The sequence below is a fragment of the Puma concolor genome, chromosome E3 (assembly GCF_028749965.1).
Source record: "Puma concolor isolate L17-30 chromosome E3, mPumCon1.1.hap2, whole genome shotgun sequence".
Taxonomy (NCBI): domain Eukaryota; kingdom Metazoa; phylum Chordata; class Mammalia; order Carnivora; family Felidae; genus Puma; species Puma concolor.
The window spans coordinates 6842438-6869182 of record NC_141682.1 but is presented as its reverse complement, the minus strand read 5'-3'; the positions used below and the strand labels follow the sequence as shown (position 1 = coordinate 6869182).

At 51.8% G+C, this 26745-nt stretch overlaps 3 protein-coding genes across 6 annotated transcripts in view; 2 read left to right on the top strand and 1 right to left on the bottom strand.

Moving 5' to 3' along the window:
* The window catches only part of LOC112860139 (ATP synthase F(0) complex subunit f, mitochondrial), a 47471-nt gene extending 43852 nt beyond the window's left edge, over positions 1-3619 (top strand). For all 4 annotated transcript variants that reach the window (XM_086691917.1, XM_086691915.1, XM_025923372.2 and 1 more), the window contains 3 exons: positions 473-589; positions 1285-1467; positions 3130-3619. In XM_086691917.1, coding sequence (XP_086548043.1) covers positions 473-589; positions 1285-1467; positions 3130-3312 — 483 coding nt within the window. In that variant the 3' untranslated portion in view covers positions 3313-3619. The remainder of the gene's footprint in view (positions 1-472; positions 590-1284; positions 1468-3129) is intronic.
* Positions 3620-3740: 121 nt separating this feature from the next.
* Positions 3741-13913, bottom strand: BUD31 (BUD31 spliceosome associated protein). Its single transcript, XM_025923210.2, has 6 exons — positions 13695-13913; positions 12363-12497; positions 11813-11933; positions 5905-6027; positions 5517-5683; positions 3741-3986 (listed from the first exon to the last, which is right to left on the bottom strand). Exons 3-6 carry the CDS (start codon positions 11904-11906, stop codon positions 3936-3938), a joined length of 435 nt encoding a protein of 144 aa, XP_025778995.1. The 5' UTR covers positions 11907-11933; positions 12363-12497; positions 13695-13913; the 3' UTR covers positions 3741-3935.
* Positions 13914-14026: 113 nt separating this feature from the next.
* On the top strand, positions 14027-24853 carry PDAP1 (PDGFA associated protein 1). The gene is made up of 6 exons (XM_025923342.2): positions 14027-14170; positions 17387-17478; positions 18792-18902; positions 20723-20844; positions 22895-23046; positions 24125-24853. The coding sequence occupies exons 1-6, from the start codon at positions 14158-14160 to the stop codon at positions 24181-24183; spliced, it is 549 nt and encodes a 182-aa protein (XP_025779127.1). The 5' UTR covers positions 14027-14157; the 3' UTR covers positions 24184-24853.
* The last annotated feature ends 1892 nt before the right edge of the window (positions 24854-26745 follow it).

The following is a 26745-nucleotide window of genomic DNA, read 5'->3' as shown; positions in this document are numbered from 1 at the left end:
TGGGCTCTTGTGGGCTCTTGTGTCTTGTGAAGAGACACAGCCTCTGCCTTCAGGCCCTCAGTGCAGAGCACACCTTCTAGACAAGGTAAACATGACAGAACCCCTCCCTGAGCCAGGCAGGCTGCGAGGCCATCTTCTTCCGCAGCCCCTGGCCCGGGCAGCCTCGGCCGTTACTTCCCACGCTGTTGTTGGCACTGTCTCCCGCCTTAGACACTGAAGGCCGAAGGCCAGGGTGGATGACCGACAGTGGAACAGAGACAGGAATGTGAAGGGATTCATGTTCCCATTCACGTTCGGGGAGAAGGCAGGGTAGTCCTGCAGCATCTAGCGTGGCTGCAGAGGGGGCTGCGAGGCCCCCGAGCATTGCTGTGCCCCCGAGGCCTACAGCACCCAACCGGGGCTTCAACCAGGGAAGGCTCTGGCTGGGCCGGGTGGGTTACAGCTTACAGAAGTGCCATGTCTGTCCCCACAGGCTCTGCTGCCACTCCTGGCAAAGAGGGGGATCCTTCCCAACCTGCAGACGTTCTGCAACCTGGCCATTGGGTGCCACAGGCCAGGGGACGGCCTGCGACTACTCGCAGACATGAAGGTGAGTGGGTCCTGGCCAGGCCAGGTGCTGAGAATTCGGGGCGGGGGGGTACTTGGGAAGAGAGGGCCTGGGCCCTCCTGAACCCCCAGGCCTCTGCACCCAGACAGCATAAACAGTGTGCATGGGGGTGGGGAGTAGGGATGCTCTAGCTTCAAGTGTATAATGGTCATTGGCCCAATGTGAGAGAAAGTGGACCCTGGTCAGTTGCTGCAGGAGCCGGCATTGAAAGCAGAGGGTGTGACAGTCTTCAAGGTGGCTGTGGTGGGAGAGATTGAGGGAGGTCGTGGGGAGAGACTAGGCCCGGTTCTGGAGGGACGGAAGGTATGACCGGAGCAGGGATCTATCAGAACTTTGGGGGCAGGGGTTGCGGTAAACCTACAGCCAATAGCCGAAGAGGTGGTCTGCACGTGGTTTACTGCCCGAGTCCACTGATTTCTGAGCAAGTTCTTCAGGGCTGAGAGGGTAGGATCCTCAGCTGGGTGGGCTGGGCCTGCCACGTGGGGGCACACGCTTTCCTCCTGGAGCAGGAAGGACAGCCCATCGTTGCCACAGGGTTCTGCCCTTCTTGCCCTGGTTGCTGGTCTGCAGAGCAGGCCTGAACAGCAAGGTAAGCCCCCTAGCCTGACACGCACGGTAGGCTGCTTTGTCCCAACAGTGGCCATCTCCTTGCTGATTGTATGTCTGTGATGTTCCAGAAATCCCAGATGACTCCCAACACCCACATCTACAGCACCCTCATCAACGCCGCCCTCAAGAGGCTGGACTACACCTATCTCATTGACATCCTGAAGGACATGAGGCAGAACAGAGTCCCGGTGAATGAGGTGGTCATCCGCCAACTGGAGTTTGCAGCCCAGTACCCACCCAGCTTTGATCGGGTGTGTGCACCAAGTTCCAACTCACCTGTCTTCTCTTTAACCACCCCTGCCTTTCCCCTCACCCCTAGGGCCGGCCTTTCAGCGGTGGAATTCCGTTGCTTTAAACTGTCAGTGGCTTCCCTTAGGAGAAATTCCAAATTCTTCAAAACACAGCCCGTGAGTCTCTGTCCCTGGGGCTCATTTCATCTTAGGCTACTCTTCCCTGTATTCACGGTCAGTCCTACTGGCCTCTTTCCTGCCTTGGGGTTTTTGTATTCCCTCTGCCTTGATAGGCTCCCGTTTTTCCCACAACTGGCTCTTCATCCTGTGGGCCTCAGTTTGAATGACTCTCTCAGAGCTGCCCCACTACTGCTGCCCCTTCCCATCACGTACAGCACTGTTCCTTTTTGCCATGCTTCACAACCTGTCATTACACGTGCACGTGACTTTCACCTTTGCAAAACCATAAGCCCCTGGAGCTGGAGACTGCCTGGCTCTGCTGGCTCCCCGGGGCCTGCCCATTGCCCAGTGCCTAATACAGTCTGTTTGTCAAGTGAATGGGACAGCAGCAGCAGTGAAAGAATCTGCTTTGTCCTGGCCACTTCTTTCCCTGTTGTTCTGAAGAGAGCAGGCTCGGGGGCAGGGTGGGGGTAGGGGGCTCAGATTTTAGGTCTACGGAGCCAGACTCTGTGTTGAGTGGCTCCAGAGCAGCTGTGGCCTGGAGGAAGGAGCACAATCCCAGGGGGTAGGGAGTTGGCAGGGACACAGCAAGGCATGGGGTCAGGGACAGCCGTGCCGGTGCAATGCTGGAATGCCATTTTGAAGGCCCAGTAAGAATTCATGAGATGGCAGTAGAGAGCGTGCCTGGCAGAGGGCACAGCAGGGAGTATTTGGACAGTTGGTTAAGTCTTCTCATTGGTTCTTCCGAGTTATGTATTTTGGATGCTAATCTTTTGTTGGCTCCATGTTGCAATATCTTCTAGTTCGTAGATCTCTTTACTCCGTGGTGTAGGGCCCTCGGGGGGTCTTCTCAGGTTCAGTCAAGTCACCGGACTACCACAGGCCCAAAGCTTATTGGATTGAAATCACATTTGTATTCCCTTACGACGGTGATGTATTTCCATTTGAGATGGTCAGGTTTTTGTTTTATGTACTTTTAGGCTGTATGAGATACATACAAATTTAGAATGGTTGAATCTTTTAAATCAGACTGTTTGTCATCATGTGGTAAGTCTTCAACTTGGACATTTTTTGGGTTTTTTTGTACATATTCCTCTGCCAGCTTTCCTTTGGGATCTGCCAGGTTCATGCTGTTTGCTCCTTTCCTGCCTGCCTCTCCAGAGACCACTACAGCAGTGCTGAGAATGGAGAGAGGCACTCAGGCTGTGGAGGCAGAGTTAGAGGATTCTAGCTTGGGGGGCTGGGGTGACGTCCCTGGTGTGGCACGGCAGCTCGTATTTCGAAGGAGTGTTAGCAGAGGAAGTCTGGTCTACCCCACAGCAGCTTTGTCTCTCTACATAAGCTGCTCAGGGACCGAACAACTCTTCTGCCCTCTCCCTTTAACCACCTAGGAGCAAGAACATCTTCCCTGAGGCCTGAGCCAGCTGCCGTGGCTTGGGATTAGCTACAGGTAGCCTGCAATGACTAATGGCTCCTCTGAACCCCATGCGTTTCCATTTGTAGTACAAAGAGAAAAACACCTACTTGGAGAAGATTGATGGCTTCCGAGCTTATTACAAGCAGTGGCTGAAAGTGATGCCAGCAGAGGAAACCCCCCACCCGTGGCAGAAGTTCCGGACCAAGCCCAAGGGGAACCAAGACGCCATCACTGAGGCTGACATGGACAGAGGCCTTGGAAGCAGGTGAAGGGAGGCCCCGGGGACTTCCGGCAGAGCTGGAACAGAGTGCGTGGTGTTTACAGGGCTCCATGGGAGCCCCGGGATGCTTTCCATAGCTGACCCACAAATGTGTTCCAGTGGCCTCCCGCGCAAGGGAATGGTCGGGCCCAGAGGAAGCACTACAGCATTCTGCAGGCATAGGTACGAGGACACACTGGGCCCAGGGCCTGACGAGTCCATGGCAGGTCCAAGAGCAGACCGGCTGACCTTGGCACGTCCTCTCAGGTCATCCTTGCCCCCATCACCGATGGGGAAAGTGAATTGGCTCGGAGTCACACACCACCTACAAGGTAGAGTCAGGATTGAGTCCCAAGGGTGACGGGTCCCTGGGGTCTGGTGCTCACCCACTGGGTTCTACAGATGGCTGGCTCTCTGAAAGAACAAATGCAGGGCCCAAAAGGTTTAAAAGTTTTATTTCTACAAATCACAGCTGATAAACACCAAAGCTTTAATATGTAGAGACCATGCTCCCACTCGGGCCTGGAGCACCGCTCTGCGAGAAGAGCTGCTCCCAGGAGAGGGCGTGATGCGACAGGCAGAAACCTGCGAAGTCCAAGGTTCAGGGTGAAGAGAGGTCAGGGCCCGAGGGCCTCAGCCAGAGCAGCCCCGACAGCCGCAGTGCGTGCACTCGATGATCCGGCCCTGCAACAGAGGACAGCTGAGACACCGCACTTCCACCACGTGTCACCCCTCCCCCCACACGCAGCAATCCTCCCACCAAGAAGGTGGTGGGACATTCACGGTCTACCGTGACACTCTTCAAAAAGCCCTTCATGATGGATGGAAACAGCTACTGTGGACCCTGAAGCTACACTTCTGTGCACTTAATATATGCAAATTCTATGTACATGCTTATCCCCCCACCACAAAAGGAAAAAAAAAAACCTGTGAGCAACTCTTGTTATTCTATGAAGTGAGCATGACACACCCTTCAATACGCTGGAAGTTGGGTCTGTGTACTACTTGGGGCTCAGTGCCAGGGGCCTCTGGGCTGGGGAACTTTCTAGTGGGGGCACCGGGAAAGAGGATGTACACCTGAATCTGTATGGCAGCCGAAGAGTCCTATCCCTTGGACTAGGTGGGCCCCAATGTCTGGCTGGGGGCTTACCCAACAGAAGGCCCTAGAGCAGTGGTTTGTGTTGATTTTCCTTTTTCCTGTTTTGGAGGAGCAAGACCCTTACCTAAGCAAACAAGATCAGAAGGTGAAACCCAACTAAAGCTAACGCAGGCTCTATCCTGGCCGCAGGGCTGGGGCAGCACCCCGGACCCAATGCCACCACAGAATCCTGGGGCTCTCAGAGGGGAGGCTTCTGCCACTTCACCACCTCTCTCTGCCCCTACCAGAAAATTCACACCCAGATTCTTCCCTTGGGGAGGCAGCCCTCTCCGATGCCCCCTGCCCTTTGGCCTTCCAGGTGATTCAGGGAGACAGAGCTACCTGCTGAGCTAAAGCCCCATGCCTGGAGTCAAAGCTCTGTAAACTGTAACTAGTGTGCAGCATAGAGGGACCCTGTGATGAGGCACCTGTGTGACAGGCGGCCAACTGGGAGGCGGGCAGTCCAGTCTGACCACCTGGCTCGGCCCACAACGAGCAGCCAAGGGTGCTGCACTCAAAGGCCACTAAGGGTAACATCACAGTAACTGTCTGCCTCCCTTCTCTAGCTCCAGTTCAGAGAGGCTGACGCTGTCAGCTCAGCTACTGCACACGCAGCATCATTCCGGAGCTCCCCAGAGAACAAGGTTCTGACAGAAGAAATACAGTGTAATTCTGAGGAAAAGGAGGCCTGGAAAATAGGGTACCTGAAGAGTGAGCCCCAGAGGGGAAGGACAGGAATGTCTGCTTACTGGCCTGTGCTTCCCTGACTCAGCCTTCCCACCCCCAGGTCATACATGAGGAAGGACTTCAGTAACTTGCCCAAGGGTAGAGTTGAGACTGACCCCCCCCCCACCAGACCTAACATGCCATTGCTGCCAAACTGCCGGGTGTGGGTTCCCCGAGAGAGCGATTCCCTCTCTCGGGAATGGCCAGCAGGCCATCCAGCAATAAGGACTACATTCCAGCCCAACAAAACAGTGTAAAACCCCCTGGCGTCACCCAGGACACACTTCTGAACTGAAAAAGGAACCTCCAACTTGATCATCAGATGTTACAGGGGCGGAGACCTCACTTACCACTTCCAGCTTGCTTTTGGGGACCCGGCAAATGCAATTCGTCCCAAAATTGGTGTCCCGTGTCTGAATGCACCGCAGGCAGCATAAATTCTCATACCCCTGCTTTTTCCATTTTGCGATCAGGTTTTTGTCTGCGTAGCCTTCTTTAATACAATATTCGTATAGTTCTGTCCAAAAAATGGGGAAAGGGCATCAGATCACGGTATAACACAGCTGCCCCAACCCATCACCACTCTTCCTTAAAAAGACTATTTCGCCAACAGTGGCCCCTCCCCGCCTTTTTTAGTGATAAGACAAATGACATTTGCTAAGGCTGTAAGAATAAGAACCATTAAATAAATGTGAAAGCCACTCAAGTTGTCCAGGCCAAGAGAATTTAGCTAATTACCTCTGCTTATGGCTTTCCGCTTATAAAAGAGGTCAAAAATATAGCGGGTTTTCTGGTGGTGGATCCTGAAGATGGGCCACAGAGATTCCACTTTCCTCTTTCCCTCATGAGGTTCTGTTTCAGCTGGGGAGAAAAAGGGGTGTGTTTGTTTTGTTGTGGCAGGCAGTGTTCAATCACGGGTCACAATGTTTTGTTTTGTTTTTTAAATAACTAGGGATAAAGAATAAATCCTACTTCATATAGGTTTGCTGTCATCAAAGTGACCGTAACAGGTGTTGATGTGGAAAAATTGGATCATATGCTGTTGGTAGAAATGTAACATGGTGCAGCCTAGCCTCTCTGGAAAAGTCTGGCACTTCCTCCAGGAGTTAAACAGTTACCAAGTGCCCTAGCAGTTCTCTTGCTAGGTATATTCCCAAAAGAACTGAAAACACATGCACACAAAACTCCTCTATGAATGTTTAGGCGGCATTATTCACAATAGCCAAAAGTAGAAACAACCCAGCCTCAACCAACTGATGAATGGATACACCAAACATAACCCACCCACAGGACAGAATATCATTCAGCCGTAAAAAGAAATCAAGTATGGACTTACTACAACACGGATGAACCCCGAAAACATGAAGCCAAGTGAAAAAAACATCATCCCCAAAGCCCACCTACTGGATGACTATCTGCAGAGACACAAAGTAGGTTAGTGGTTGCCTCAGACTGGGGGGCGGGGGAGGCACTACTAAAGGGTGCAGGGTTTCTTTTGGAGGGGTAATGGTTGCTTGACTCTGAATATACTGAACACCCTTAACACTTCAAAAGGGCAAGTTTTACAGAATATGACTTCTGTCTCAATAGAGCTGTTATTTTAAAAAAGATAAAAAATGAGCCACATGATTTAAACATGATTGAAGTGGCAATTCTGTCTCTTAGCAGCTCCAAGTTGATCTTTATCACCTTGATTTCAGTTTTTAGAGAATGGAGAAAGGGGAGGAGTGGTCAAGAAAAATGTGCCTCCATTTCTCCCAACTTTGGGGACATTCTATGACTTAGGATGTAGAACTCAGCTCCACGAACAGGATTCTGTGATCCAAGCAAAAGGCAGGTGTTGAGGCCTGAGCAGTGCGCACTGTGTGCCTGCTGCAGCTGAGGCCCTGATCGAGTGCTGAAGACAAGGCAGTGGGGCAGACAGAGCAGGTCTGGAGCCCCGTTCCGAGGAGGGAAGCAGATCAGCACCTGGTGGTAAGTGGTAGAGGCCAGAGAGAACACAGAGGGGATGGCAAGTTGGGGAGAGGGGGGACTGCCACTTTATACATGTGATCAAAGAAGGCACAAGAGGGACATCTGATCACAGACCTTAAGAAACAAGGGGTGGGCTGGGGACTGGGCAAAATTGGTGAAGGGGATCACAGGTACAAGCTTCCAGTTAGAAGACAGGTCCTGGAGATGTAAGGCATAGCATGGGAACTATAATTTATAATACTGTATGGTATGTTTGTAAGGCCTGGATGTCACATTGTGTTAATCATTTCATATACACATATCAAATCATGTGCATGTGCATGATTTAAAATCATGTGCATGATACAAAACATGCATGTTTTATATCAACTAGATCCCAATTTAAAAGGGGGAAGGGAGTGGGGCATTGGGTGGCTCAGTCAGTTAAGCAGCCAACTCTTGATTTCAGCTCAGGTTTTGATCTCATGGTTCATGGGTTCAAGCCCCATGTCAGGCTCTGTGGTCATAGTGTGGAGCCTGCTTTGGATCCTCTGTCTCCCTCTCTGCTCCTCCCCCACTCATGCTCACTCTCTCTCACAAACATCAAAAAATAGTTTTAAATAAAAAAGGGGAGGGGCAAACATGCTTATAAGGCAAACAGCAATGCAAAGGCCCTGAGACAGGACTACTTAGGGATCCAGGAACAGCAGCTGTGGGCAGGGGATAAGGGAGACAGACAGGGGATGGAACTAAGGAGGGGGCTGCAGTGAGACAGTGTTTGACCTGGAAGGCCACACAAGGACTTTGTTTATTTTTGAGAGACTGAGACAGAGTGCAAGTGGGGGAGGAGCAGAGAGAGAGAGAGAGAGAGAAATAGAGAGGGAAGGAGACACAGAATCCAAAGCAGGCTCCAGGCTCTGAACTGTCAGCACAGAGCCCGATGTGGGTCTGGAACCCACGAACTGCAAGATCATGACCTGAGCTAAAATCGGATGTTTAACCGACTGAACCACCCAGGTGCCTCAGGACTTTGGTTTTGCTCTGATGGGGAAGTGAACCACTGGAGGGTCCTGAGCAGACTGTGATCTGACTTAACAATTTGAAGCCCTCACCCTGGCTGCTCTGTAGAAACGACTGTAGAGAGAGAAGCAGGAAGCTACCGAAGTAATCCAGGTGAGAGTAGCTTGGACCATGTGGTGGAATTTAAAAGCAATCAAAATTTAGACTTCTGGATTTTCTAACATTGCACTATGGATAATTTAAAATGTACACAAAACAGCATATTGGACCCCCAAGACCTATCACACAGCTTCAAACATTTCTAGTATTCAGCTATTTTTATTTTATCTGGTTCTCCCCACTTCTGGGGGTGGGAGACTGAAGTATTTTAAAGTGATCTCAAACCATCAAGTGTCACATTCATAAATATCTATGTATCTCTAACATGTTAAAGACTTTTATTTTTTTATTTTTTTTTAGTTTTTGACGTTTTATTTATTTTTGAGACAGGGAGAGACAGAGCATGAACAGGGGAGGGTCAGAGAGAGAGAGACACAGAATCTGAAACAGGTTCCAGGCTCTGAGCTGTCAGCACAGAGCCCAACATGGGGCTCGAGCTCACAGACTGCGAGATCATGACCTGAGCCGAAGTCGGCCGCTTAACCGACTGAGCCACCCAGGCGCCCCTCTAACATGTTAAAGACTTTTAAAAAAGGATCCACAATGCTAATATCCCACACAACAAAACCAACCATTCCTCCTTATTAGCATCCGTACTCAGTTCAGTTTTCACTCATTGCCTCAAAAACACCTGCTGACAACGCATGTGTTTGAATTAAGGTCCAAACAACATCCAGACGTTGTACTTTGTTGATCTGTCTCACAACATTCCCTCCATCCTGTCACCCTTCTTAGGAATCTGGATGTCTTAGATGCTTGGATAGGAAGAAAGAATGAGAAGAGTCCAGGATGGGTCCGTGGTTGTGGCCTCAGAACGGAAGCAGCTCTGGGGTGGATGAATGGTTCAGTTCTGGACATGGTTAAGTTTGAGATATCCAAATGGGGCCACTCCATAGGCAGCTGGTATATAGAGTCTAGTTTTGAGTCACGGCTGGAGAAGATGTGGTCACCTGGGCAGAGTGTGGAAAGCCATGCATCCGGATAAGCCACTGAGGGAAGGGCACACTGCTGCCTAGGCTGCAGCTGGAAGCAGAGCCTCCCTCCCCGAGCTTTGGTCATTTTTCAGTCTTTTAATCATAGCAGCACTCCCATTTTTAAAGTCCCGTTTGGACCCATTTTCCCAAAACCACGTGCACATTCTTGGATGTTGTTTTGTACAGGTCCACACACAAAGTGGAACGCCGTTTCTGGTGGCCGATGCAGAGTCCTGCCCCTAGGAGGATAGGGCAGGAAGAAAGGCCGGGGGTAGGGGCATCGTGGCGCAAACTAGATGCAGCTTTTTGCCACTTTGCTGATGCCAAAAACTTCAAAAGCAACTGCCCGTTAACTTCAAAACCTTGGCAACAATTCTTTTAAAATGTTATTGTTTAAAAATCTAGCTAAGGGTTCATTATGCAAGTGTTTATGCTTATTTTCAACTAGTTTAAGGTCCTTATAAAAGCAGTTATTTACAAGTCCTGGTTATAGTCCACAGAAATAGTGCCTTTAATTTCTGAGTTACCCACCAAACTCCCCTGCCACAGTTTCCCCCATCTCTGCCCCTCAGTTGCTATAATCAGGCTCTTTGGGGACCTCCAGGGCCATAGCAGCTGTACAAAAACTTGAGTATGACCTAACAGACACATAAAGAGCCAGGCAGGGTCAAGAGTCAAGCTAGCAAACACTGGGGACAAACTATAAGAGAAAGCGGGAACTCTCCATCTGCTTCAGTAAGTGTGAGTTGTCCTGTAAGTGGCCCTCAGTTCAGGACAGGCCTGGTAATGCCACTGGCTTTGGGCTCCTCTGTGCCAAAAGCCACACAAGGGTCCCCCATGTCTAGGAGTGTGGCTACAGATACCACAGGCAAAAGTTGTGCTAGAGACTACAAACGAGAAACCAGCAGCCCCAGCCAGCCTGAAGGCAGGCTTTGTTTGGCTCCTTTCACAAATACCTGCAGTTTTTTGTTGCTGTTGTTGCTAAAGTGTGAGCAGGGGAGAGAGAATCTTAAGCAGGCTCCATATAGCATGGAACCCAACGTGGGGCTCAATCCCATGACCCTGGGAGCATGACCTGAGCCAAAATCAAGAGTCGGAATCTTGTTTTTTTAAGTTTGAATTTTAAATTAGAAGAGTTCACATGGGGGCACCTGGGTGGCTCAGCTGGTCACGCATCTGACTCTTGGTCTCGGCTCAGGTCATGATCTCACGATTTAGGAGACTGAGCCCTGCATCAGGCTCTGTGCTCTCACACAGAGCCTGCTTGGGATTCCCTCTCTGCCCCTCCCCCGCTCATTCTCGCTCTCTCAAAATAAACCTGGAGAAAAAAAAAACCAGTTGACATAAAACAGCTGGATTTCTGGCTTCTCTTGGGGAATCCCCCCCCCCCCCCAGAAAATTTGGCAAAACTTAGCCTGGATCCCAAGGTAAAATGGGCTTCGGGTGAATAGCAGCTCCTGCCCCTGTCCAGTCTGCCACATCCTCAGAGTTTCCTATTGTTCCCAACACTAAAGCCAAGTCTGGTGCCACCTGCCATCCACTGTTTTCTTCATAATGGAAGGAAGGACAACATGAAACAGGTCTTACACCTGTGAGTTTATCAAAAAATGGGAAAGCGAAGAAATGCTGATGGCCTATATGATTAAACAAAAATGGAAGAGAATATTTCTTTTGGAGACAATTTTCAAGGACTCACAAAATCTTTTCTATTATAGCGCTCTCCAGGTTCCTTTATTTTGAATAGAGATCGGTTTGGGGAAGAAATCTCTCAGCCAAAAATGACCTTGATTACTGGAAGTTCTAGGTATTTAACAGAAGTTATCTGATACAATCAGTTTTGGGGAAAAAAGGCAATGTGACTTAACAATGATTTAATAATTATTGCTGGAGGTATGACCTCATAACAAGGGTTAGTTACCAAAAAGCTTTAAAGAAAGGACCACTTTAAAAAGCAATTTAGTAAGTAGTTACACTGTGATCATATAAGATATAAGGCTCATGGTTTCGGATAAATTTTCTAAAATCATACTACATGATTCACAAAGTTCAGGATCATCGACATTTTTTGGGAACGTACATTGTAAAAAACTAGTGTATAATGCAGAAACAAAGTGATGATGAAACCAGTGTCAAAGACCCAATATTTTTATTAAGAAAAATAATAAAACTGTTTCAGAAAATGTGAAAATGAAAAAGGACAGGATTTTCCAAGTAAACATATTTTGTAAAATTCTAAATATGTACCTAACCAAAATAGTAACTAATTATAGGTCTGCTATTCGATCTTTATTCTCTAAAGCTTTCATATCTAGTTGGCCCCAAAATGGCTTTGAGGACCTTTTCATTGGTGCCATCCTATTTTCCAGGACATAGAACATTCCTGAGTTAATAAGCAAACAAAACACGTCAGTGTCAGGAGGCCATAGTGGCGCTGCCTGTCTCTTCCCACTGATACTTGCATTTATGCCTGGCCCCTGGGGGGTCATCTAAGCCTGTGACCCTTAGACACACCTCACCCAGTCATGAACTCCCCCACTCACCTTCTCTCATCTTTTGATCTAATTCATCCAGTGTCGGCTCGATCAACTCCCAACCATCTGGGGGAGCTTTCCGGCTTCTTTTGACTTTAGGCATGTTTCCCACAAGATAATTTGCAAAGATCTGGGGGAGGAAAATTAAATGGATTGGTTTCTGAACCTGAGATCCCCAAAGGCCTTCACTAGCCACCATTTTGGTGCACATTCACTTCCCTTACTCTGTTTCTTCATCTGTAAAACGGGGACAATATAATCTACCTATAGGACCATTGTGAAGATTTAACTGTAGTTATATGCAACATGCCTACATTAAATGTGTTTAATAGACTTTTTGGTGTTATCATTAACATCACCTATGAGCCTGGCCCTGTACTGGATATTGGGAACACAGAACAAAGAGTAAGACACAATTTCTATAGTTGAGAAGGTGACATTCTAGCAAGGAGATAGAAAGTGACAAGGCAATTACAACATAGTGTGGGAAGGACTATGGTTGGGAGAGACAAGGGAATGAGCGTTTAAAAGGGAAAAAGATGCTGTCAAGTCAAAGTACCTCAGGGTCTGCTTCCCAAGAGTGTAACAGAAAGATCTCTGATCTCTTCAGTTACAAACTCAAGTTCTTGTCCAGCTCTACCAATTACTGTAACTTTGGGGGAGGTCACATTCCCTTTCTGGTCTTCAGTCTTATCTGTAAAATGAGAGCAGTGAATTAGCTTGATTGCCAAGGAGTTTTTGTTCATTTGTTTGTTTTTTAAGAGAGAGAGCACACAAACAGGGCAGAGAGGGAGAAAGAATCTTAAGTAGGAGCTCAGCACGGAGCCCAACACAGGCTCCATCCCATGACCCTGGGATCATGACCTGAGCCATATACTCTACCAGCTGAGCCATCCAGGCACCCCCAAAGAATCTTCAAATCCAACAAAGTATTACATAAAGGCAAGTTATATAAAGTCCACACAATTAGCCAGTCCAAATCTAAACAACCACATTTTTCAAGCCACAAGGCATTTCTAGGTGGCAAAGCAAATTCAAGTTAATTACCTCCTACTGTGCAGCATAGCAAACTCCTATCCCCCAAACTCATCGGTCCCTCCCTTCTGTGGGGTGCCTGACAGTTTACAATGTCCACTCCCCCCAGCCTCCTTTCCTTAATCCTCCACTAACAACCTTACGGATGAGAAATGAAACTTCTGCAGGTAAAGTCAGAGTCACACAGATGAAAACTGGCAAAGTATGACTCGGATGGCGGGGGGGGGGGGGGGGGGGCTCCTGACTCCCAAATCAGTGGTCTTTGGACGTATCTTCCCTGCTCTGAAGCTAGAGATGGTCAGAATCTGGACCCTGCCCAAGCGCGCCCGGCTGGAAGAACAAAGATACGGGACACCAATTTGCTATGACCCAGGGAAATTCGAGAGCCCTGGCTCATCTGGAGGTCAGAGGACAACCCACAATAGAAAACCGGTAGGAAGCAATTAGATCAAGGGGTGTCGGGTGGTGTAAGAGGTGGTAGCGCTCGTAAGAAGAGCGTGGAAAGGCATTCGGAGCTAGGGAGGGAAAACATTACAGTCGCGACTGTACAAAAGGCTCATTGAGAGGACATCTGGGCCGAGCTTACAAGAACAAACAGCATTTAGACAGAAAACATTTTCGGGAGAGAAAACAGTGGGAGGAGTGGGAACCTAGAAGCAAGAGAACCCCTAAACCCATTCCCTGGGCAGAACGAACCAGGCGCCGACTCTTCTCGGGAACTCACTCTGACCTCCCGCTCCAGAAGCCCGCACCCGTCCCAAGCCAACCGCTCCCACCGCCTCTGGGCCAGTGCAGACCTCCGATTCCTGGCCTTAGCGGTCACCAAGGTACTAGAGAACACAGGAAAAGCACTCACCTGAACCACCGTCGCCGTCAGCCGCCTCTTTATCGACGGCTTCCGCTTCCCAGGCAATCTCTCCAGGATGAGGTCCTCGCGGATCCCCTCCCTTTCTCGCGCTGAGATTGCGTCATTTTAGGTGTCTGCAGCTCCGCCTGTATAAATTCCAGCCCGCCGTTGCCTTTTGCCGTCACTTCCCGGGGGGAGACCGGCAGGCTCACGCGTCTCCCCGGGGGCTGAGGGACTGGGGGCGCTGTTGCCTGGGCAGCGCGCGGGCGAGCCTGGACTCAGGCGGCTCGCGGGACAGTCTTCGTGCTCCGGCCTCCTTGAAGTCCCCGGTCCTCGAGGAGGCGGCGGCGGCGGCGGCGGCGGCGGCGCGCGGAGGGTACTGGGCCGGGCGGAAGAAGTTGAGCCCGAGATATTTCCGGTTCCGGTGTCAGTTCGAGGCGCCGCCGCCGCTGCCGCAGCCGCCGGATCCGCGATGCCTAAAGGAGGTGAGGGCCAAGCGCGCGTGGCCTGCGGGCCTCGAGGGGCTGCCCGAGTCCGGCTCCCGCTGTTCATTCTGCCCGCGGGTGTCTCGGAGAGCGGCGCCGAGGGAGGACGTCCGCGCCGGCTGAGGGCCAGGCCTGGGCCTCGGCGCCCAATTGTCCCGATGGAGAAACTGAGGACCGGAGTGGCTACGAGCCACTCCTTCGGGGGTCTGAGGAGACCCAAGGCTCCGGCTCCTCGCCGACGCCGAAGGCCTGATCTGGGGCGCGCTTCTCTTGGCCTGAGGGACCTGGAGTTTACTCCCTCTTCCAGGCTCGCGGGGACTGAGTCACCGCGTCCCGCGCCTGTGCCGAGCCCGTCTGCCTTGCGCGTAAAACGTGGGGCCTCTCGAGCTCCGGGCGAGCGAGGCCTGCCTAATGAGACCTAACTCAGGGCGAGCGAGGCTGGCTGGCTGACTGGCTTTGAATGTCCCTATTCGGCAGCGGCTCTATGTGTGTCTCTGAGCCAGTCGCTTAACCTCCCTGTGTCTCAGTTTTCTCATTTGCAAGGGGCTTTTGATTGTACCTACCTCATAGTAGTGGTGTGAGGCTTACACCACCAGGTGATCCACGTGGAGTGCGCAGCACAGCTCCAGGCAGTCAAGCGCTCGCTAAGCATTATTTATACGGTTTCGTCAATTTCTTGGCCAAGAGGATAGAAGATGCGTGGCTTCCCAGTGCATCGTAGACAGTCCTTTCTCTTTCCCCTAAGAGTCCGTAGTTCTTGATTTCAAGTCTAGCTGTGTCACTGCCCAACTCTGTGGCCTGAAACAAATTATTTAATTCCTGCCCATTTTTGTCATCTGGAACACCTGGCTGATAACCCTTAGCTTGGAGAGCTGGAGATAGAGGTCATAAAATAATGGAGCACTCAGAGTGCCTGGCTAACTTCTGGCCCAGAACAGATGTTCGGTTAATAGTGGTAGCTCAAGTGTTATGTTGGTTAAGATGCTTTAGCCCACAGGAAATCTACTTGGAGCTTTTTCAAACCTAAATGACTTCCTGACTCTCTACTTGCAGAGATATTGGGGCTTACAGAATCGAATCCATTTAAACCTACCTCTCTGTTGATTTAGCCTGGTAGGAAGAGCCAGGTGTCTTCCATTTTCCACAGCCTCCTGTTGTGCAAAATGAGGGTGCCATCTGAACCCTTCTGGTTCCAGAATTCTGGTCCTAAGTGTCCTACTTCATAGATAGTTTGAGTCAAAGTTGGAGGTTACAGAATCCTAAATATGAATTCTTGGTTAAATGACTTGGCCTTTGGCTTGTGAAAAGCTTTATGAGCAGATAAGATTTACCTATTTTGCTTGGGTTTATTTGCTTGAAAAGCAAAAGAAAACAATATTTTTTTTTAAGTATAAAATTATCCAAGAGAAAAGAATGAACTCTTGTTTCCGTTAGTAACTGTAAAGCATTTTCAAAGGCATGCTGGTAAAAGTTATTGTCTGAACTAAGGTCCATATCCCCTAGCCAAGTGTGCGGAATGACAGCGTGTAGTAGCCAGTTTTGAGTTGTTACTACTGCCTGGAATATTGAGAGGCCTGGAAAGCTTGTTGGTTTTTTTTTTTTAACTGGCAAGCTTGATCTCTCACAATAGGACTTGGATGAGCGTAGACTGAGACACCCCCCCCCCCCCCCCCCGGGAACCCAGGTAGTCATTAAAAATGGGTGGTGTGATCTGTAGCAGCCCAATTATGGCTTTGCAGCTGCTGTCTAGGAAATAAGAGGAGGTTGGTATCTCTGCTACTGTCTCTTGAGTCCAGAGAAGCTGTGGCTGTCTAATTACAGATTCTCTGCACTCAGACTCACTAGAAATCAGCTGGGCCGAAGCTTCCAGAAGAGGTGGGGATGGATTGAGGCCACAACCATCCCAGCGTCTTCCAGGACCAGCAGGGCAGGGGTCAGTCTATTGTCCTAGCTCAAGAGGCTCAGACTGATACTCTTAGATGAACTTTAATTGCTAATCACACTTTTAACTGTTAGAAGGGAGTCAGCTTTATTTTCAACTTTAACTTTGCCAGCTATGTTTCTTATTCCGCATGCAAGAAAGTTTCCAATAGGTTTGGGTTTTTTTCCTTATAGTATAATGCTCAGGTGAACAAAAAGTGTTTTATTACATCCCCTGACCTTTTTTTTTTTTTAATGTTTATTTATTTTGAAATAGCACAATAGGGGAAGGGACAGAGGGAAAGAGAGAATCCCAGGCAGGCTCTGCCATGTCAGCACAGAGCCCAATGTGGGGCTTGAGCCCACAATCCATGAGATCACGACCTGAGCCGAAACCGAGTCAGACGCTTAACCGACTGAGCCACCCAGGTGTCCCATATTCCCTGACTTTTATAGGGAATCACTAATGTGGTCAGTGTCTTTGTTTTTTATCTCCTGCCAAAATACCTTATTAGAAAATTAGCAAACATAGCATACGTTTTTGTAGTGCTTAATCCGATCTCAGGCACTGTTCCAACAGTTTTACATGTGTTAACAAATTCATTCCCATGACAATTCCAGGAGGTAGGGACACAGCTGAAGACACTGAGACTGAGAGGTCAGGTACCCTCCCAAAGCTAGTAAGTGGTAGAGCTGAGATTTGAGCCTGAGGGTCAGACTCCAGCATTCGTGCTCTTCATCATTCGGTTTCTATCTTTAGTGTCTTGTCTTTAGAATGGGATCAGCCATGATTCTCCACATATGGGCTCAAAGGTGGGGCTAGATTCAGGCCACAACTACGTCAGCATCCTCCAGAACCAGCAGAGCAGGGGTCAGTCCATTGTCCTGGCTCAAGAGGGTCTATGGTTGTGCCAGAACTTTTGCAAGTAAAAAGGACTGTAGTGTTAAATGTTCTTACTGCATTTTGACCTGAGTTTGGATTCTAAGGCACCATGGGACTTAGCCAGTTATTACATGCAGTGTGCCCTCTCCCACATCCTCCTCTCAGGTCTTATCTGTAGGAACCTATGTCTAGCACGTAGTTTGGTGCTGCATCAGGTGGTCGCATGTTGCCTCTTTTGTCCCTTTGGATGTGTGAAGGGAGGAGAATAGGTTTGGGTGGTGCTTGGTGAGGGGTAGGGGAGGTCTCTGCAGCCTCTGATGACAGCACCTCAAGCAGGACGCAGCCCTTTGGGGCTCAGGGCAATCAGGGAAGCTGATTACCTCCCACCTCCTAAGCTGCCGATCCTCGTGCAGGGAGAAAGGGAGGCCACAAAGGCCGGGCACGGCAGTACACAAGCCCTGAGGAGATCGACGCGCAGCTCCAGGCTGAGAAGCAGAAGGCCAGGGTGAGTACGTGCCTGTGCCAGCCACTCCAGTGGCCTAGGGCGGTGCCCTGCCTCTTTGTCATCCAGAGAGGCCAGGCAGGGACCACCAATTCCTAGGCAGAAGCCAGCACCTGAGGGGGCGGGGGGAGGGCACGGGCAGCAGGCAGGTGTCCCTGAACAACCAGCGACAGTGAAGAGGAGAGGTATCTTCTGATTGAACCAATTAGAACTTTGTTCTTTTAGCGATGGTCGCCTTAGTGGGTGTCTCTTCTTGGTCCTGTGTCCTGCTTTCTGGGAGCTGTCGTTTTGCCAGGCCCTGCCCATCCATAGCTCAAACTTCCCGCACTCCCCATCTGTCTGCTATAGCCATGCCACACCCAGCACAACATAGTGCCCTGCCTCCCCTCACCCCCAGCAGGCAGAGCACCCTTTGTTCCTCCAGACCTTGCTCAGAGTCATCTCCTCTATGATTCTCACTGATGCTCTTCACCCTGCCCCCTCTGGTCCAAGCTTAGCAGTTCCCTCCACTCTGTTCCTGCGGTGTTTTTTCCAGCCTACTGTCAGGAAGTGGAATATTTCTATCCTCATCAATGTCCACATCCCTGACCACACCATTAGATCCTCGCCTGAATAAGGGCCGAAAAGAGCACAGTCAGGCTGGATGGGTGACACCGCTGTGAAGGGCCTGGGAGCCCCTAGAAGGGAGGGGCTGCATTTGAATGGAGGAGGGGGCAGAGGGCTGGATGGAGGAGCTGCCAGCTAAGTGGGACCTTGGAGAGTATGTGGGCAAGTGGTAGGGGGAAGGATGTACTGGCTTTGTTAGGAATGTTTTTGGTGGGGAAGCAAGAAAGGTGGAGGGAAGTGGCATGTTGAGTGTTGTCCCGGGAAGTCAGCGCAGCAGGGCATCTGTAGAGGCAGGCTCGAGTGACTGGCCCTCCATTTCCACCGTGGGAGTGGGACACGGGAGGACTTGCCCAGGAAAACAGTACAGTTTGACAGCTGCATGTGGCAGCTGGGGAAGCAGGAGGGGGGCTGAGCGGGACTGAGGTTCCCCGCCCCACAGCCGAGTCCTTCTGACCCTGGGAGATGAACTTCTCACCAGGCTGGAGTGTGGGAATGGCTTCCAGGCTGTGGAGCCAAATATATAGGCTGCCTCTGACCCAGGTCCCCTACCAGGGGCCGGGGTTACAGAGTAGGACCCTTGTCATACTTGGTCCCAGCCTTGTGGGGGTTTAATTCCTCGGGGTCCACAGTCTGGAGGTGGTGGGAGCAGGGTTCACAGTCTAGGGGGTTTGTGCATTTTTGATTTTGCAGGTTGTCCATTTCTGAAACAGGAAGAAGAGGAACAAGGAGAAGAAGGTGGAGATGGGGCTGCGGGGGACCCCAAAAAGGAGAAGAAATCCCTAGACTCAGATGAGAGTGAAGATGAAGAAGATGATTACCAGGTGCTGAGTTTGGTGGAGGCCTGGGACTTGGACTCATTCATTCAACAAACATCTATTAAGTGCTTGTTGGTCACCATTCCCAATGGTGGATGCAGACAGAGTCTTCAATCTTAAGGGGTTATGTTTTAATAGCAAGGTACAGACAATGAGGATGTGAACAAATGTTATGATTTCAAGTAGCAGCAAGTATTATGAGTAAGATGGACTGATCATGGGTACTTGAAGCAGTGTGTGGTGAGGAGGGTGACTTTTAAACTGAGATCTGAAAAACAGGCTGGAGCCCGGTGTGTGAAAAACCAACGTGCAGAGCCGTCAGGGTGGCCGGATTGGCAAGTGCAGGGGCTCCGGGGTCGGACAGGACAGCAGGAGGCTGGTGGGCATGTGCCTAGGTGGGTAAGGGGTAGAGTGGCTAGGGATGCGGGAGGAGAGGTTGGCCAGGGCAGCTCCTGAGTGGCAGTTGAAGGGTTTGAGTTTCACCGTTGCGGGTAGTGGGCAGCTGGTGGAGGCCTTGAAGTGGCGGAGGGTGATGACCAGATTTGCTTTTATTTATTTATTTTTTAAAACTTTTTTTTTTTTCAACGTTTATTTATTTTTTTTTTGGGACAGAGAGAGACAGAGCATGAACGGGGGAGGGGCAGAGAGAGAGGGAGACACAGAATCGGAAACAGGCTCCAGGCTCTGAGCCATCAGCCCAGAGCCTGACGCGGGGCTCGAACTCACGGACTGCGAGATCGTGACCTGGCTGAAGTCGGACGCCTAACCGACTGCGCCACCCAGGCGCCCCAGATTTGCTTTTAAAAGGTGGTTTTGGCTTCTCTGCAAAGAGTAAATTGTAGAGGATGTAAGCAGGGAAATGGCAGCAGGTCACCAGACAAGAGATTGTGGCTGGGCCAATGGGGGAGAGGGGGCAGGTTCACGCTGTGTTTTTGGGTTTGCTGAAGGGTGGGTCCAGGGACTGAGGGAAGGAGGCATGAGGCTATGGCATAAGGATGGTCGGAAGGAGCAGGGTAGGCGAGGGGTGAGTCTCAAGTTCCATTTAGGCACATTCGCTTGTGACATGAACATACAAGTGGACGTGTTTACAGGTAGCTCAAATGGCTGTTGTTGTCTGGAGCTCTGCGTCAGATTGGCTAGTATTTGGAACCTGTTTCCCTGGTCACTTAAAGAGAAAAGCTGTGGTCAACAGCACCTGAGACTTGGGCCCAGCCTGCTATACTGGGGACTCGTGCTCCTGTTGAACATCTCCCAGGGGAGGTGGGAGGTGCAGACTCCCTAAACCCGTAGACTGCGATCCCATGGCTCCTTCTCATGTCACATTTCCCTCCCATGAGCTGAGATGGGTAGGAATTGGAATTGGTCCTGAGAACATCCTTAGTGTGGCCTGCCCTGGGGACCCAGCAGTGGTTGTTGCAGTCAGACGTGAGCTTCCAGAGGCTGAGCCTGAAGTAGGGGCGTAGTGCTCTGTGTTGGGCTTGGGTTCTCAGCTCATCGGTCTGCTTCCTGGTTGGCCTCAGGCAAGTTGTTTAGTCCTGTGCCTCTGTTCTGTCACCTGTGAATCTGAGACAATAACCTCCGGTTGCTGGGACTTGGCATAGGTTGGGCTCCAGTCACATGCACTTGCTGTCCTTGTACCTCCTGGGCTGGTGAAGACACCCCGAGGTGCTGTTCCCACTGTGAGGCTTGGGCCGAGCATCATGTTGTCCGGGGGTGGAGCAGAAGTTTGTCCCTGCCCAGGGGGGCTGTTGGGAGATGGTGGGCATGGCCCTCAGGGGCTCTGCTGGACGGACTTTTCCAACAGCCAGCTTCTTGTCTTACCTTAGCAAAAGCGCAAAGGCGTGGAAGGGCTCATCGACATTGAGAACCCTAACAGGGTGGCACAGACAACCAAAAAGGTCACACAACTGGACCTGGATGGGCCCAAGGAGCTTTCAAGGAGAGAACGGTAACCTCTGCTACTGGGCCTTGTGACCTGGGCACGTGGGCAGGGGGCTGACCTTCGTGGTGGGGTGGGAGGAGTGGCTGAGGCACCCAGTTCCCCTACCCTTGCCTCCTGGGCCCTGGGGTTCCCAGCAACTGGGTGAGGGCTCTAGCTACAGTATCTGTTTTTTTTGTTTATCTCATTCTTCAAAGGCTCTATAGAAGCTTTTCCAGAAACACCAAACAAATAATTTTTCACCAGTAGGAACACAACAGGGAAAATAGAACAACAGTTTTAGACCTGAGCGTCACACTTGAAGTAATGCCCAAGGAAATGGAGGGTTATGGTACAGTCTCTTCCTCCACAGCACCCCACTCTGGGGACAGTTCCTTACCCAGCCCAGTCTGACCATTCTTGGCCTGCATTCTTTGATGTCATTGCCGTGGGGGTTGGGAGAACCCAGAGGTTCACGGTGCAGACAGCACAGTACAGAGAGGTCTGCTGGCTGCCCCAGTGCTCCCTAAGTCCCAGGTGGAAACGGAGCTGCAGACAGCCTTCTCTTTGCGATTATATGAGGGTCTCAATTGAGTGCTGAAGTGCCCTGCACATGGCCATTCCTTGACAGGTAGTGCCTGGACTTTCAGTGGCCACCAGCTGACAGCAGGGACCTTATAAGAGGTTGAAGGCCACTAGGGAAAGCTGTCCTGTTTTGTTTTGTTTTGTTTTTCCCTTCCTGGGCTGCTGAGATTTAAATCCGCCTTCCTGTGCTAACCCCATAACGGCTGAGGGTTTTATGAAAAGGCTCACAAGTTCGGGGTGTGATGAGAGGCTGCTAAGGATTCTACTCCTCCAGTAGCTTCCTTCTCACCAGTAAGAAGAGGATCTTGTTGTTACCCCCACCCTTTGAGGCTGCAGGGTGAAAGCCATGAAGGCCGGCATCCTGCCTGGCCCCGAGCCTTCACCCAGAGGACCTTGCAGAGCTTCTGGTAGTCTTGCTCATTGTTCCAGATGCCTCCAGGGAACCCCCCTCCCCACCCCCCACCCCTGGTTTGGATCTCTGCTGCTAGCTCAGAGGCTGCTGACCCTGCACCTGCCTCCCAGGGTAGGATCTGCTGGGCTGACAGGTGTTCCAGTCTCCTCTCTATTGCACATGTCTTACTGAGAGTCTCCTGGGCGAAACGTCTGCTCAGCTGACTTTTGGTGGCTGGCTCTCCTCCCCTCTGGCCAGGCCCCATGCCTTGTTTCTTATCACCCAGCGCGGTGTGCTGTCAGGGCCTCTGGGAGGCCAAGTCCCTTTCCCATGCTCCTGTTAGGGCTTCCCTGTCCCCTCCTCCAATACTTGGCTCATCCAGGATTCTGGTATAAGTGGGACAATCTAATATCTCAGTGGAAAGTGCACGCTTCACTCCAGAATCTCAGGCCTGGGAGGAGGATCTCAGAGGGAAGACTTAATGAGAGGGAGTGACCATCACCTCTCTACCTAGTGGGTTGGTGACTGACACCTTTGTCCTGTGGGAGTAGAGCTCTTAGGCCCACACCCTCCTTGGTGGGGGCTCACCACTTTGAAGGCAGCCTCTTACACATCTGAGCTGCTCTAATTGAGAATGTGCCATGTCCTGTGGACCTGAGATTGGGTGGGTGTGGTTCCCATCTGTGGCCACTCCCTTCTCTGCCCCTCGTAGAATGTGGTTCCCAGTGTCTTCCTCCTCTTGCTCATCTCTTGATACACAGTCCACTGGTTTTGCTCCCCCTTCTTACCGGGGACACCAGACCCTAGTCAGCATCCCCCCGCCGGCCAATGCAGACATTGTTCACCGTGTGCTGAGTTCACCCCCATCCTATGTTACGTGTCTGAGGAAGCTGGTACACTGCTTGAACTTCCTCCAGCCCGCTGAGAAGTCCAGGCCTGTCCCTTTGCTTGTTTGTTTGGTGAGTGTCCATCAGGGAGGGGGCACACAGAGCAAGGGCACCCTCCTCCACTTGGGCTCCGGGCCCAAGTACTTGGCTTTTATTCTGGCTCCCACATCTAGCTCGTGGGGAAGATGTCCCTTATGACACCATTTTATCCAAACAGGGAAGAAATCGAGAAGCAGAAAGCAAAAGAGCGTTACATGAAAATGCATTTAGCTGGGAAGACAGAGCAAGCCAAAGCTGACCTTGCCCGGCTGGCAATCATTCGGAAACAGCGGGAAGAGGCTGCCAGGAAGAAAGAAGAGGAGAGGAAAGGTAAGTCCTGAGCTGCTGGTGTGACTGCCTGACGGTTTCTGGGAAAGCCGCTAAACCCTGCGCTTCAGTGTCCTTGTGAAATGGGATGGGGTTGGGTTGTTGGGTGGAGGGCCAGCCTGTGTGTAAATGCACTTACTTTCTCATCAGTGGAGGTGGGCGTTTCTGCCCGAACCTTCTGGGGTGTTGGGAGGGCTCAGCAGCAGCTGGAAGTCAGATGAGGGTTTGGATCTAAGCAGAGCACTGTCTACAGCATCTGAGGGAAGCCGCAGGGATGTACCTAGGGCAGACCTTCAAGGCTGGAAGGTTCCACTAAATTATCCGGTGCCTTGTGTGGCTGGGAAAGCTACCTCGGAGAACCACCGTCCATCTGAGGGGCTTGAGAGGGTGCGGCAGGGCTGGGCTGGACCAGACTTCACGGTCCAGACCCAGGTGAAATCTGGCCCAACTGTCCCTCTTCCCTCATGCCCTCCCTCCCAATGGGGTCAGAGGTGGAGCCTTTTCCTAGGCCAGGATAGCTGTGGGGAGTTGGTCTGGTTTACAGGAGCATTTGACTCAGGACCTGGTCTCATGTGGGGCCACAAGAGCCCTTAGGGACAGCATGCTGTCCTGCCTCCTCACCAGATCATGGGGAAACTGAGGCCTAGGTCTGGAAATAAGTTGCCCCAGGGTTGTCACCACACTGGAGGTAGCCTGCTGTCCCGGCTCCCTGCTCTTGCTTCACAAAGCCCAGGCAGGGGAGGAACTTCAGGTGTTGCTGACTGGAGGTTTCGGCCCCCACAAAAGAGGCTGTAATTACGGGGTTCTGCCTCTGGGTGGGGTAAGAAGTTTCTCTTTGCCGGTACCTTGAGTGTTGGGGGCCCTGTGTCAGGGGCAGCCACCCAAACTTGGCAAGAATGTCTGGACAGTGGCTCCTGCGGGAATCCTTCCTGGTCTGTTCCCCCTCTGCCAGCTGAGTCTGTTGCCCAGAATGTGTTCTGAGGTCCCTCGGCCCTCCAGGGCAGTGCTTCTGGGGTGCGTGGGGGTGTGCGCAGGGAGGGGGGTCTCGTGTTAACACCAACCCTTCCCTTCCTGCCCTCAGCAAAAGACGACGCGACCTTGTCGGGAAAGCGAGTGCAGTCGCTGTCCCTGAATAAGTAGCACGGCCTGTGGGAGGAGGCACCGGGGACCTGGGCCGCTCTGCCAGGACCTCTGCCGCGTCTCGCCCGCCCTGCCCTGGCGCCGCTGCAGCAGCCCCTCACGGCAAGGAGCCCCCACCCTGGCCTGGGGCCTCCTTTTCATCTTGGCACAGAAATCGTTTGGGGGGGGGGATGGTGGGAGGGTGCTGGGGGAAGGGGCAGCTGCCATCTTTGAGACAGAAAGATGCGGGACAGCATTTCATATGTAACCATTGGAATGTCTTTGCTGTTTTTAGAATTCAGAACTCTTGTTGGGGGAGCCTGGGAGGTGGGGTAAGAAGAGCTTCCGTTTATCCCGTAGATTGCACAGTAGGGGCTGGTTGTGCAGAGGGGCAGCTGCTGCTGAGTTTGCAATAACCAGCCCCAGTCTGTGTTGCCTGGGTGCTCGCTCAGAGGGGCTGTCGTCCAGGAGCCTGTGTCCCTGGATCCCTGAGGGTCATGGCTTGTCCCCAGCCAGTCCCCTTCGCCCTTCCCCGCCCCATTCCCACCCTTCTGGCCAGAGCCAGGGCCCATTCTTAACCTTGCCCATTGATCATTTCAAGAAACCTCTGTTTACTGTGCAGCACCCAGGCAGAACATGCTCCACAAGTCCAACTTGTATATTTGGCAGATTAAACTTGACATTATCGTAACGTTTGTTCTGTGATCCATTTTTGGGCCCCCGTGCTTGGGCCCTTTTCACCCAACAGGGCATGGTGTTGCTGTCAGGCCAGTCTGCCCTGCAAGGTTCAGGCAGCATCCAGCAGTGTGTGGGGACTTGTCCCTGGGCCTCCGAGCTAGGAGAGACCTCAGGACAGAGCCAGCTCCTCCCCTCCCTTTACCTGACCATGGCGGACCTTAAGTTGGAGTGGCCAGGGTGCTGTCTGCTGCCCTCAGCAGGCCGACAGCAGCTCTGCGCCTCCCTGCCCTGCCCTCCAGGTGCCCCTGCTGGTAACAGTCTCAGGATTTGAGTGCTGGAAGGAAGTGTCCCAGCACCCACGTGACTGCCAGGCATCACCTCATCCTGTCTTTACCTCCCCGGGTGGTGGAGATGGCAGCAGGGAAACAGACTTCGTGGTCACGTGAGCTGCCTGCAGAATTGGCCACTGTGCCTGTCCCTTCTCCTGCACCCCTTCATGAGGGGCGCTCTGCCTTGTGAACAGCAGTGTCCTTTGTGTACGATCCTGAGAGGTCAGTAACTTGTGCCAAGCAGGGGTTTGGTCTGAGGTCAGAAAGAGGGATTTAGTGGGCAGAGATGGAATCAGGCCCCTGACTTCCAGGGACTGCTACCATGCCCCCCTGGGCTTGACCGTGCTAGAGGTCAACAGACCCAGGAGCCCCCGGCAGGGACACCACGGCCGCCAGTGTCTACAGCTCACCCTGGCCTGCAGAAAATCCCTCTGCCCCTGGGACCTGCGAGAACACCTCCCCCTCCCCTGGAGGTCCTGCTGTAGCTCAGGTTCGGTCTGTCCCACGCAAATGAGGTTTTCTGACAAGATGGAGGAAGGTACAAGAAGGTGGTGGCTGTTTGGCACGGTGCACAGATAGTGCATGGTCATTGCCTCCAAGGGCCACCAGCCAGCAGAACTGGAGCCACGTGGGGTGGTAAGGAAGTATCTTCTAACGTGCTGGAAGCTGATTTGCAGGAGTGGCCGGCATGAAGAGGCCGTGCTTGGCCAGCAAGGCTCCCGGTGTGCCCAGGACTGTTGTCTTGTTGGACCTGGTGTGAGACTGGAGGCGAGGACTTCCCTGGTGGCTGCAGGCCCATGAGAGGTTGTATAGATCTCAGCTGCACGCCTGGGTGACATGCTGGCAAGAGTTCTGGCTTGAGGCATTTCCTTCCTGGTTCAGCTAGAGATCCGGACACACATCAAGTACATTTCAGCAGACGCCCCTCAAGGCTTGGAAGTCAAACCTGAGCTTGGATCCTGGCTCTGCTGCCTCCTGCCCGTGAGACTTTGAAGAGGTAACTTCTTTCTCTGGTATTCAGTATGCTCTTAAAATGGGAATAACAAAGCCTTCCAAGGTGGGGACACAGTGACTCTTGGGTGTTAGGATTCTCCCAGTTGTGTCCTCCACCACTCACCCAGGTCACCCCAGCTGCTCCCTGTCCCTCCTCCCCTGCATCCTCTTGGTCCCCAGGGCCTGTGCTGTTCCTACATCATCTCACACCCACACAACAGCAGCAACCTCAGATCTCTGCCCAGTTCTAGTGGCCTGATTCCCCAGGATGCGAGGGGCCTCCAGAAGCTGGTCTCTGGGGACCTTCCCAGCCTTACCCACCCATCTCATCCCTGTCCTGCGCCCTATCAGTCCTCTGACTCCTAGAAGGGTCAAACCCTTGCCCCCAGCCCTTGCATGTTATTACTTGCCTGGAAACTTCCCTCAGCCCCAACCCCTCCTTTTCTTTCTCTGCCACCTTCTCCCCCTACCAAAAACACTGGGTTGTCATCATCTACCTCCCCAACCAGACTATGAGCTTCTTGTCTCCTTCACTGTCCTCAGCATCCAGTAGGACATGGCACAGAGCACAGAAGGCCCAGCA

What these genes read in the sequence shown, in the direction of transcription:
- PDAP1 (XM_025923342.2), top strand. An exon ending in CTGAGAAGCAGAAGGCCAGG is followed by an intron (nt 17,479 to 18,791) that starts GTGAGTACGTGC and finishes TTTCTGAAACAG; the next exon opens with GAAGAAGAGGAACAAGGAGA. An exon ending in ATGAAGAAGATGATTACCAG is followed by an intron (nt 18,903 to 20,722) that starts GTGCTGAGTTTG and finishes GTCTTACCTTAG; the next exon opens with CAAAAGCGCAAAGGCGTGGA.
- BUD31 (XM_025923210.2), bottom strand. Translation starts at nt 11,906, where the DNA reads ATGCCTAAAGTCAAAAGAAGCCGGAAAGCTCCCCCAGATGGTTGGGAG. An exon ending in GCGGAAAGCCATAAGCAGAG is followed by an intron (nt 5,684 to 5,904) that starts GTAATTAGCTAA and finishes TTTTTTGGACAG; the next exon opens with AACTATACGAATATTGTATT. An exon ending in CCAAAAGCAAGCTGGAAGTG is followed by an intron (nt 3,987 to 5,516) that starts GTAAGTGAGGTC and finishes CCTCTGTTGCAG; the next exon opens with GGCCGGATCATCGAGTGCAC.